The following is a 13,173-nucleotide window of genomic DNA, read 5'->3' as shown; positions in this document are numbered from 1 at the left end:
TCATCATGTTATTATTATTATTATTATTATTATTATTATTATTATTATATAATTACAATATAATTATCTTATCTACAAACATCTATTTACATACACTTGCCTTACTTGACAGTAACTACCACCCCCCTCATAACAATGTAGCAGTATCTGACGGCAGTTTCTCTCTGCAGGAGGCGCGTGTAGGAGATGGTGGGGTACACGGGTCTTCCGGCCGACGTGGCTGCCACTGTACCTCGTCGCACCAGTCTCAGGAACTCCTGGGTGCGACATATCCCTGAAACTCCTCCTCCTCCTCCTCCTCCAGACACACCACCTCCTGCAGATAATCTAGAGTCTTTGCGGTCCACTCCTCGACCCCTCATCACGCGCCGCCGCCCTATGAGTGACCTGCAGTTACCACAGGCCTTCACCCGCCCCGCCTCTGTTGTCCTCACCACATACTCTCCCTCTGATGCCGCCATACAGGAGCTCCGGGGCCTCTCCGGCCAGGTGTCCCGGACAAAAGCCTTTTTCGAGTCATCTTCATTTCAGTCTGATGGGTCGCAATTATCGCCGCAGCCGTCACAGGAGGACGTAAACGACACAGAGGTAACTTATCGCGTCAAGAACCCGTACAGGTCGTCACCAAAGCCGCGGCTGCGACGGTACCGCAATACCATCAGCACCTTCCCCCGCTGGGCTCCGTCTGGTCAACACGACCCAATCGACGCTTATCAAGGTCACCGCTCCTCACCTGACCTGGACGAGCAGGGCAACATCATCAGGAGACCTTCCCTCACAGGTACTAAGAACACGAAGGACGACATTGATATCATCGAGATAAAACGCGTAAAGCCTTTGTTTATTCGGAGGCGTTATGGAACCATCACGGGGATCATCAAAAGACCTCACACCAGCTATAAGGCTTCCAGTCCCTTCAGCCAGAACGACGATATTGACACTGAAGGAGGAGGAATAGGTAAGGGGGCAGGTGTGGTGGTCAGCAGCAGCACAGGTAGTGGTGATAGTGAGGGGGCAGGTGTACTGGTCAGCAGCAGCACAGGTAGTGGTGATAGTGAGGGGGCAGGTGTACTGGTCAGCGGCAACACTGGTAGTGGTGGTGAAGAGGTGACTGCAGGCGCGAGAGTCAGTAAGGGCTGGGACGCCGAGCGGTGCGGACCTTCCCACAGCCCGCCTCCTTCGTGCCTGTGTGACCACGCGACCATCGTCTTTACGGACGCTGCCGCTAGTGAGTGCCACGACAGTGCCGCGGGTAGCCATGAACTGCAAACCCAGACCATGGTAGTGCCAGAGGACGGCCAGGTGCAGGCGGCACCTCGCGTGGTGGCCGCCTGCATCAAGTCTTATCACGACATCCCTGAGGAGTTGTTCAACAGTTTAGAGGAGAGTTCCGTCGACCCTGTCACTCCTGGGCCACCATGCCCCCACCCTCGCCCACCCACACTTCCTCCCTCGCCCACCATCACCCACCCTCTGCCGCCCAAGCCTGCCCCTCGCAGCGACTGGCGGACCATGCGGGAGGGACGTCGTGCACTCCTGATGGGGGAGGTGAGCGACGCCGACACAGAGGAGGGTAGTGAGGGTGACCTGGGGGGCGTCACCTCCACCAGCGACTACCACACCAGCGATGGTCGTGGTTCTTCCCTCTCAGGCGCCAGCGACGACCACCACAGGAACAACGACCACCATCACCACCACCACCGACAAGACGACCACATATTTGGCTCACTCAAAAACCACAACCATGGTAAGTACTGTACCACAACCCTTCCTCTCTTTCTTTACTCCTTCCTCCCTCCCCAGGATACAGGAAGGGGAGGGCTGGGAATCATTGCCTGACCATTTTGTATGGTTGAGTATGTCGGTCTGCCCATCCGCCCTTCATTGTGCTGGATTAGGTGTGTGCACCCAGTGGCGGCGATCACAACTGTAGCAGGGTAGTGCGTTGGTGCCTCGCCCTCCTCATCAGTGTGTATGTCTGACGGGCCACATAGGATGTTGTGGTGGTCATACGAGTCTGTGCTCCGTCCAGCTGCGATCCTACGATGTCGAGTGTGTGCAGCGTCTGTAATGGTGAGACAGGTGATACAAGTGCTGTTTACGGATGATCATGCGTTGGTGTATGTCCAGCGGCGATCATAATGCTGTGGTGTATGTCTGCTTCACTGGCGATCATACAGTGTCGTGTATATCTCTTCCTCTCTATAGAGGCAATTATCCGTTAAGCCCTAATACAAAGTTGTCCTCTCCACTGGTAATCCTGTGGTCCTCATACACGTTATTGCACTGAACGTCCAGCGGCCACCACAGGTGTGTGAGGGATATGTATACATTGGATATTTTGTACGTGTGCGTGAGATGTGTAAGTGTGGTGTGTATTATTTATGGTGTTGGAGAGGGTGTATGACGGGTGTTGGAGAGGGTGTATGGCAGGTGTTAATAAGACCTGGATTGTGTTCATGTAATTAACTTATTTTCAAATTATTTCCGTATTTCTGCTAATTTACCACATCTTTGTTATTCGTATGCAAAAAGTTCCTGTAATGACTACCTCTTAGATAGTGGTGATGGTGGTAGCTGTAACGGTGGTAGTGGTGATGGTGGTAGTTGTGGCGGTGGTGGTATTGTGACCACTACAACCCTTACCACCACCGCCACAACTGTCACCACCACTACCACAACTGCCACTACCACCACCACCACCACCGCCACCACAGCCACCACCACAACTGCCACCACCACTACCACCACAACTACTACCACCACCCATCCACCAAGGTCACAACCACCTCCACCACTCAGACATCTTCTGTTTGTGTCTACCAGCTTACCCACCTGTATCGTATCTACCTGCCCCTCTACCTGTATCGACTTATATATACCTATATATACCTGCTTATCTACCTGTTTTGTCTGCCTACCTGGCTATCTCTTTATTCCTGCTTCCTTCTTTCACTTCTTTGTTTGTCTGTCTTTCTAAATATGTCTCCTTGTCTCTTCCCTTATCTCTCTATCTCTATCTCCTTGTCTCTTCCCTTATCTCTCTATCTCTGTCTCCTTGTCTCTACCTTTATCTCTCTATCTGTCTCCTTGTCTCTTCCCTTATCTCTCTATCTCTATCTCTTGTCTCTTCCTTATCTCTCTATCTCTGTCTCCTTGTCTCTACCTTTACCTCTCTATCTCTGTCTCCTTGTCTCTACCTTTATCTCTTTATCTCTGTCTCCTTGTCTCTACCTTTACCTCTCTATCTCTGTCTCCCTTGTCTCTACCTTTATCTCTCTATCTCTGTCTCCTTGTCTTTACCTTTACCTCTCTATCTCTGTCTCCTTGTCTCTACCTTTACCTCTCTATCTCTGTCTCCTTGTCTTTACCTCTCTATCTCTGTCTCCTTGTCTCTACCTTTATCTCTCTATCTCTGTCTCCTTGTCTCTACCTTTATCTCTCTATCTCTTGTTCATTCATACACACCTGCACCCCAACATCAGCCAAGGTCCTCTCAGTTACCAGTTAGTACAATCCTTGACCACCATTTACCAGCTGTCACTCTGGCGCCACACCCATCATTACGCTCGCCCCTGGGCCTAACTTCCTCATAAGCAACTCCCTTGTTTTACCCTCTCATTACGCTCGCCCCAACTTCCTCAATATGCTCCTCCTGGGTCTATTTCCTCCATACCGCTCCTGGTCTATTTCTAATATGCTCGCTTCTGGGTCTATTTCCTCAATATGCTCCTTCTGTCTATTTCTCACTATGCTCCTCCTGGTCTATTTCCTCAATATGCCGCTTCTGGGTCTATTTCCTCCATTGCTCCTGGGCTATTTCCACCATGCTCCTGGTCTATTTCCTCAATATCTCGTCTATTTCCTCAATATGCTCGCTCTGGGTCTATTCTCACTATGCTCGCTCTGGGTCTATTTCTCAATATGCCCTTCTGGTCTATTTCTCAAATATGCTCTTGGGTCTATTTCTCAATATGCCTCTGGGTCTATTTCCTCAATATGCTCCTCCTGGTCATTTCCTCAATATGCTCGCTCTGGGTCTATTTCTCCGCTTCTGGGTCTATTTCCTCATCGCTCCTGGGTCTATTTCCTCAATATGCCGCTCTGGGTCTATTTCCTCAATGTCGCCTTGGTCTATTCCCGCTCGGTCATTTCCTCAATATGTCGCTCCTGGGTCTATTTCTCAATATGCTCTGTCTATTTCCTCATGCCTTCTGGTCTCCTCAATATCGCTTCTGGTCTATTTCAATATGCTCCTTCTGGGTCTATTTCAATATGCTCGCTCTTGGGTCTGTTTCAATATCTCGCTTCTGGGTCTATTTCTCAATATGCTCCTTCTGGTCTATTTCTCAATATGCTCGCTCTTGGGTCTATTTCGCTCCTTCTGGGTCTATTTCCTCAATATGCTCCTTCTGGGTCTATTTCCTCAATAACTCGCTCCTGGGTCTATTTCCTCAATATGCTCCTCTGTCATTTCTCCTTCTGGCTATTTCCTCAATATGCTCGCTTCTGGGTCTATTTCCTCAATATGCTCGCTTCTGGGTCTATTTCCTCAATATCTCGCTCCTGGGTCTATTCTCAATTGCTGCTTCGTCATTTCCTCAATATGCTCGCTCTGGGTCTATTTCAATATGCCCTCTTGGGTCTATTTCCTCAAATGCTCGCTCCTGGGTCAAACGTCTATTTCCTCAATATGCTCGCTCTGGGTCTATTCTCAATATGCTCACTTCTGGGTCTATTTCCTCATAGCTTCTGGTCTATTTCTCAATATGCTCCTCTTGGTCTATTTCCTCAAATGCTCGCCTGGGTCTATTTCCTCATAGCTGCTTCGATCCTCAATATGCTCGCTCTGGGTCTATTCCAATGCTCGCCTGGTCTATTTCCCAATATCTGGTCCCATGCTCCTGCATTCCTCAATATGCTCGCTTCTGGTCTATTTCAATATGCTCGCTCCTGGGTCTATTTCCCAATATGCCCTCTGGGTCTATTTCCTCAATATGCTCCTTCTGGGTCTATTTCCTCAATATGCTCCTTCTGGTCTATTTCCTCATTATGCTCGCTCCTGGGTCTATTTCCTCAATATCCCTCGGTCACTCAATATGCTCGCTCTGGGTCATTTCCAATGCTCGCTCTGGTCTATTTCAATATGCCGCTCTGGGTCTATTTCCTCAATTCCTTCTGGGTCTATTTCCCATCTGGTCATTCAATATCTCGCTTCTGGGTCTATTTCCTCATTATCTGGTCTATTTCCTCAATACCTCTGGTCTTTTCCTCCAGCTCCTTTCTCAAATGCTCGCTTCTGGGTCTATTTCCTCACATTCTGGGTCATTTCAATATGCTGGTCTATTTCTCAATATGCTCGCTTCTGGTCTATTTCCTCAATATGCTCGCTTCTGGGTCTATTTCCTCATATGCTCGCTTCTGGGTCATTTCCTCAATATGCTCGCTTCTGGGTCTTTTCTCAATATCCCTCTGGCATTTCAAACTGGTCTTTTCAAATCGTCAATCCTGTTTCCTCAATATGCTCGCTTCTGTCATTTCCTCAATATGCTCCTTCTGGTCTATTTCCTCAATATGCTCGCTTCTGGGTCTATTTCCTCAATATGCTCGCTCTGGGTCTATTTCCTCAATATGCTCGCTTCTGGGTCTATTTCCTCAATATGCTCGCTTCTGGGTCTATTTCCTCAATATGCTTCTCCTTCTGGGTCTATTTCCTCAATATGCTCGCTCCTGGGTCTATTTCCTCAATATGCTCGCTTCTGGGTCTATTTCCTCAATATGCTCTTCTGGGTCTATTTCCTCATACTGCTCCTTCTGGGTCTATTTCCTCAATATGGCCGGCTATTCTCAATATGCCGCCTGGTCTATTTCAATATGCTCGCTTCTGGGTCTATTTCCTCAATATGCTCGCTCCTGGGTCTATTCCTCAATATGCTCGCTTCTGGGTCTATTTCCTCAATATCTGCTTCTGGGTCTATTTCTCAATATGCTCGCTTCTGGTCTATTTCCTCAATATGCTCGCTTCTGCATTTCTCAATATGCTCCTTGGTCTATTTCCTCAATATGCTCGCTTGGCATTCTCAATATGCCGCCCTGGTCTATTTCCTCAATATGCTCGCTTCTGGGCCTACCTTGAGCATTAAACGCCCTTGGTCAGTCTTCCTATTTATGCTCGCTCCTTGGGCTATCTTTCTCATTACGCTCGCTGCTGGGCCTACCTGCACCAGTGTTTCCAGTTGATGTTGTAATAAACGGAGTCGTGGCTTTGTTCTCCAGGGTGTGAACAGGTGACAGAGCTGTACACCTGTAGAGACTCCAGCACTTGTTGACTTATGAAGAGTTAGGTTATAATTATTTTTTATTAATTCTAAAACAGGTGTACAGGTGATGGTAAGGGTACACTCATAGTACAAGATCAATGTGCAGTATGAGGTCGCATCATTTTAGAAACGACAGTAAGATACAGCTACAGGTACAACTATAGGTATAGGTACAGTTACAGGTGCAACTATAGGTACAGGTACAGCTACAGGTACAACTATAGGTACAGGTACAGCTACAGGTACAACTATAGGTATAGTTACAGCTACAGGTACAACTATAGGTACAGGTACAGCTACAGGTACAACTATAGGTACAGGTACAGCTACAGGTACAACTATAGGTACAGGTACAGCTACAGGTACAACTATAGGTACAGGTACAGCTACAGGTACAACTATAAGTACAGGTACAGCTACAGGTACAACTAAAGTACAGGTACAGCTACAGGTACAACTATAGGTATAGGTACAGCTACAGGTACAACTATAGGTACAGGTACAGCTACAGGTACAGCTACAGGTACAACTATAGGTATAGGTACAGCTACAGGTACAACTATAGGTACAGGTAAACTATAGGTACAGGTACAGCTACAGGTACAGCTACAGGACAACTATAGGTATAGGTACAGCTGCAGGTACAACTATAGGTACAGGTACAGCTACAGGTACAACTATAGGTACAGGTACAGCTACAGGTACAACTATAGGTATAGGTACAGCTACAGGTACAACTATAGGTACAGGTACAGCTACAGGTACAACTATAGGTATAGGTACAGCTACAGGTACAACTATAGGTACAGGTACAGCTACAGGTACAACTATAGTAGGACAGATACAGGTACAACTATAGGTACAGGTACAGCTACAGGTACAACTATAGGTACAGGTACAGCCAGGTACAACTATAGGTACAGGCAGCTACAGGTACAACTATAGGTACAGGTACAGCTACAGGTACAACTATAGGTATAGGTACAGCCAGTACAACTATAGGTACAGGTACAGCTACAGGTACAACTATAGGTACAGGAGCTACAGGTACAACTATAGGTATAGGTACAGCCAGGTACAACTATAGGTATAGGTACAGCTACAGGTACAACTATAGGTACAGTACAGCTACAGGTACAACTATAGGTATAGGTAAGCACAGGTACAACTATAGGTACAGGTACAGCTACAGGTACAACTATAGGTATAGGTACAGCTACAGGTACAACTATAGGTACAGGTACAGCTACAGGTACAACTATAGGTATAGGTACAGCTACAGGTACAACTATAGGTACAGGTACAGCTACAGGTACAACTATAGGTACAGGTGCAGCTACAGGTACAACTATAGGTACAGGTACACAGGTACAACTATAGGTACAGGTACAGCTACAGGTACAACTATAGGTATAGGTACAGCTACAGGTACAACTTAGGTGTAGTACAGCTACAGGTACAACTATAGGTACAGGTACAGCTACAGGTACAACTATAGGTACAGGTACAGCTACAGGTACAACTATAGGTATAGGACAGTTACAGGTACAACTAGGTACAGGTACAGCTACAGGTACAACTATAGGCAGTACAGCTACAGGTACAACTATAGGTACAGGTACAGCTACAGGTACAACTATAGGTACAGGTACAGCTACAGGTACAACTATAGGTATAGGTACAGCTACAGGTACAACTATAGGTACAGGTACAGCTACAGGTACAACTATAGGTACAGGTACAGCTACAGGTACAACTATAGGTACAGGTACAGCTACAGGTACAACTATAGTACAGTACAGCTACAGGTACAACTATAGGTACAGGTACAGCTACAGGTACAACTATAACAGCCACAGGTACAACTATAGTATAGGTACAGCTACAGGTACAACTATAGGTATAGGTACAGTGGTACAACTATAGGACAGGTACAGCTACAGGTACAACTATAGTGCGTACAGCTACAGGTACAACTATAGGTACAGGTACAGCCAGGTACAACTATAGGTACAGGTACAGCTACAGGTACAGCTACAGGTACAACTATAGGTACAGGTACAGCTACAGGTACAACTATAGGTACAGGTACAGCCACAGGTACAACTATAGGTATAGGTACAGCTACAGGTACAACTATACAGGTACACAGGTACAACTATAGGTATAGGTACATACAGGTACAACTATAGGTATAGGTACAGCTACAGGTACAACTATAGGTACAGGTACAGCTACAGGTACAACTATAGGTACAGGTACAGCTACAGGTACAACATATAGGTACAGGTACAGCTACAGGTACAACTATAGGTGCAGCTACAGGTACAACTATAGGTACAGTACAGCTACAGGTACAACTATAGGTACAGGTACAGCTACAGGTACAACTATAGGTAGGTACAGCTACAGGTACAACTATAGGTATAGGTACAGCTACAGGTACAACTATAGGTATAGGTACAGCTACAGGTACAACTATAGGTATAGGTACAGCTACAGGTACAACTATAGGTATAGGTACAGCTACAGGTACAACTATAGGTACAGGTACAGCTACAGGTACAACTATAGGTACAGGTACAGCTACAGGTACAACTATAGGTATAGGTACAGCTACAGGTACAACTATAGGTATAGGTACAGCTACAGGTACAACTATAGGTACAGGTACAGCTACAGGTACAACTATAGGTACAGGTACAGCTACAGGTACAACTATAGGTATAGGTACAGCTACAGGTACAACTATAGGTATAGGTACAGCTACAGGTACAACTATAGGTACAGGTACAGCTACAGGTACAACTTATAGGGTACAGCTACAGGTACAACTATAGGTATAGGTACAGCTACAGGTACAACTATAGGTATGAGGTACAGCTACAGGTACAACTATAGGTATAGTACAGCTACAGGTACAACTATAGGTACAGGTACAGCTACAGGTACAACTATAGGTACAGGTACAGCTACAGGTACAACTATAGGTATAGAGTACAGGTAACTATAGGTACAGGTACAGCTACAGGTACAACTATAGGTACAGGTACAGCTACAGGTACAACTATAGGTACAGGTACAGCTACAGGTACAACTATAGGTACAGGTACAGCTACAGGTACAACTATAGGTATAGGTACAGCTACAGGTACAACTATAGGTATGGTACAGCTACAGGTACAACTATAGGTACAGGTACAGCTACAGGTACAACTATAGGTACAGGTACAGCTACAGGTACAACTATAGGTACAGGTACAGCTACAGGTACAACTATAGGTATAGGTACAGCTACAGGTACAACTATAGGTACAGGTACACACGGTACAACTATAGGTACAGGTACAGCTACAGGTACAACTATAGGTATAGGTACAGCTACAGGTACAACTGATAGGTACAGCTACAGGTACAACTATAGGTACAGGTACAGCTACAGGTACAACTATAGGTACAGGTACAGCTACAGGTACAACTATAGGTACAGGTACAGCTACAGGTACAACTATAGGTACAGGTACAGCTACAGGTACAACTATAGGTATAGGACAGCTACAGGCCAACTATAGGTACAGGTACAGCTACAGGTAAACTATAGGTACAGGTACAGCTACAGGTACAACTATAGGTACAGGTACAGCTACAGGTACAACTATAGTATAGGTACAGCATACAACTATAGGTACAGGTAATACAGGTACAACTATAGGTACAGGTACAGCTACAGGTACAACTATAGGTACAGGTACAGAGCTACAGGTACAACTATAGGTACAGGTACAGCTACAGGTACAACTATAGGTACAGGTACAGCTACAGGTACAACTATAGTATAGGTACAGCTACAGGTACAACTATAGGTACAGGTACAGCTACAGGTACAACTATAGGTATAGGTACAGCTACGGTACAACTATAGGTACAGGCACAGCTACAGGTACAACTATAGGTACAGGTACAGCTACAGGTACAACTATAGGTATAGGTACAGCTACAGGTACAACTATAGGTACAGGTACAGCTACAGGTACAACTATAGGTACAGGTACAGCTACAGGTACAACTATAGGTACAGGTACAGCTAGGTACAACTATAGGTATAGTACAGTACAGGTACATATACAGGTACAGCTACAGGTACAACTATAGGTACAGGTACAGCTACAGGTACAACTATAGGTACAGGTACAGCTACAGGTACAACTTATAGGTATAGGTACACTACAGGTACAACTATAGGTATGAGTACAGCTAGTACAACTATATATGTACAGCACAGTACAACTATAGTACAGGTACAGGTACAACTATAGGTACAGTCAGCTACAGGTACAACTATAGGTACAGGTACAGCTACAGGTACAACTAGATACAACAACTATAGTAACAGCTAAGGTACAACTATAGGTACAGGTACAGCTACAGGTACAACTATAGGTACAGGTACAGCTACAGGTACAACTATAGGTACAGGTACAGCTACAGGTACTAGTACAGGTACAGTACAGGTACAACTATAGGTAGTAACGGTACAACTATAGGTATAGGTACAGCTACAGGTACAACTATAGGTACAGGTACAGCTACAGGTACAACTATAGGTCATAGGTACAGCTACAGGTACAACTATAGGTACAGGTACAGCTACAGGTACAACTATAGTAAGTACAGCTACAGGTACAACTATAGGTACAGGTACAGCTACAGGTACAACTATAGGTACAGGTACAGCTACAGGTACAACATAGTAAGGTACAACTACAACTATAGGTATAGGTACAGCTACAGGTACAACTATAGGTAGTCAGCTACAGGCACAACTATAGGTATAGGTCACTATAGTAAGGTACAGCTACAGGTACAACTATAAGTACAGGTGCTACAGGTACAACTATAGGTAAGGTACAGCTACAGGTACAACTATAGGTAAGGTACAGCTACAGGTACAACTATAGGTAAGGTACAGCTACAGTGCAACTATAGGTACAGGTACAGCTACAGGTACAACTATAGTAATACAGTACACCAGGTACAACTATAGGTACAGGTACAGCTACAGGTACAACTATAGGTACAGGTAGCTAGTACAACTATAGGTATAGGTGCAGCTCAGGTACAACTATAGGTACAGGTACAGCTACAGGTACAACTATAGGTACAGGTACAGCTACAGGTACAACTATAGGTACAGGTACGTTACAGGTACAACTATAGAGTGCAGGTACAGCTACAGGTACAACTATAGGTACAGGTACCTACAGGTACAACTATAGGTATAGGTACAGCTACAGGTACAACTATAGGTATAGGTACAGTTACAGGTGCAACAGCTACAGGTACAACTATAGGTACAGGTACAGCTACAGGTACAACTATAGGTATAGGTACAGCTACAGGTACAACTATAGGTATAGGTACAGCTACAGGTACAACTATAGGTACAGGTACAGCTACAGGTACAACTATAGGTATAGGTACAGCTACAGGTACAACTATAGGTATAGGTACAGCTACAGGTACAACTATAGGTACAGGTACAGCTACAGGTACAACTATAGGTATAGGTACAGCTACAGGTACAACTATAGGTATAGGTACAGCTACAGCTACAGGTACAACTATAGGTACAGGTACAGCTACAGCTACAGGTACAAGTACAGAGAAATCAAAATTGTAATACAGAATCATGGATATGTTGTCATGTAACACCCTCATGTACACACAGAGTAATAAGTGTACACACAGACCTGGGGTGACGGCAGCTGCTACACTGTCACCTCTTGTTATGAAGCGTTGAAGAGATGTTTCTTATACAGAGGTGATAATTATAATCATTACCTCGGGACATGAGCCTCGGTGTGGACTGTAGTTCTCTCTCTCTCTCTCTCTCTCTCTCTCTCTCTCTCTCTACAATTCACGTACTTCAAGAGACTTAAGTCATTGCTTGCCTCTACATCCACAATTAGCCTGGCTGGAGGTGTGTGTGTGTGTTAGAGCTGGGAGACCTTAGTGGCGTGGTGGGTAGTGTCTCGTATAAAGAACATCAACCAGTACTCAGGTTTGATCCCCTTGTGAAGAAAGTGTTAAGACTCTCTACCTTACACAATCATCTCACTAATCACTGTGGCGCCCCCCCCCCTCCTCCCTCCAGTACCAATCATCGAATCGTTAGTGATCCAGAGGCGTTGATTATCATTCCCTTTCTAATCAGGGGTGACTTGGGTCTTTCTCAATTACCTGTTACGCCCTTACAGGTTAATTAAGGATGTTTGTATATAGATCTCTGCCTGAGACTAGAATTTCATGTATCACCTACTGACAAGATCCACGTGTCTTATATTAAATCATTTTCAATTGTATACCTGTGCTTCTTTTTAATATAGAAACAACATAACAGGTACAGTGATTTACGGTACATAAACATTACTGAGGGTCAAGGTACACTATGACGTCACATCATCTTGTACACAAACACTACTCAGTGCACAACTATCACATTACATCACTTTGTACACCAACAGTAGTTAGATTTCAATTTACACTACCACACTAAATCTTGTAGAATCATCCAGAGAAATGATGTTACTAATTCCAGAAACTGTCAGTCAGGAGGCTGTATCTGGCAGTAATCAGACTCGCTTTATTTTCTCTTTATATTTTCGAGGTGCAACGTAATCTTGTGAAGCAGTAACATAAATTGACTAATAAATGATACAACAGTTTTTCATAAGAATATTGTGAGAACAAGTCATGTGGTTAAAATTTTAGTACATTTTCAAATGATATACTATGACATAACAGATTATCGCTGACGGACATAAAGGAATAATTTTCGGACTAAAATTCGACG

General features: G+C 44.9%; 1 protein-coding gene across 1 annotated transcript in view; it reads left to right on the top strand.

Annotated features, from left to right (window-relative positions):
- Nucleotides 1–1,420: 1,420 nt before the first annotated feature.
- Nucleotides 1,421–13,173, top strand: part of LOC121872696 (heat shock 70 kDa protein 12A-like) — a 94,089-nt gene continuing 82,336 nt past the window's right edge. Inside the window, 1 exon segment of the mRNA XM_042375693.1 lies at nt 1,421–1,747. Coding sequence (XP_042231627.1) covers nt 1,513–1,747 — 235 coding nt within the window. The 5' untranslated portion in view covers nt 1,421–1,512.

This window comes from Homarus americanus, unplaced genomic scaffold (assembly GCF_018991925.1).
Source record: "Homarus americanus isolate GMGI-L3 unplaced genomic scaffold, GMGI_Hamer_2.0 scaffold39155, whole genome shotgun sequence".
Lineage (NCBI taxonomy): Eukaryota > Metazoa > Arthropoda > Malacostraca > Decapoda > Nephropidae > Homarus > Homarus americanus.
This window is presented reverse-complemented; position numbering and strand designations above follow the sequence as displayed.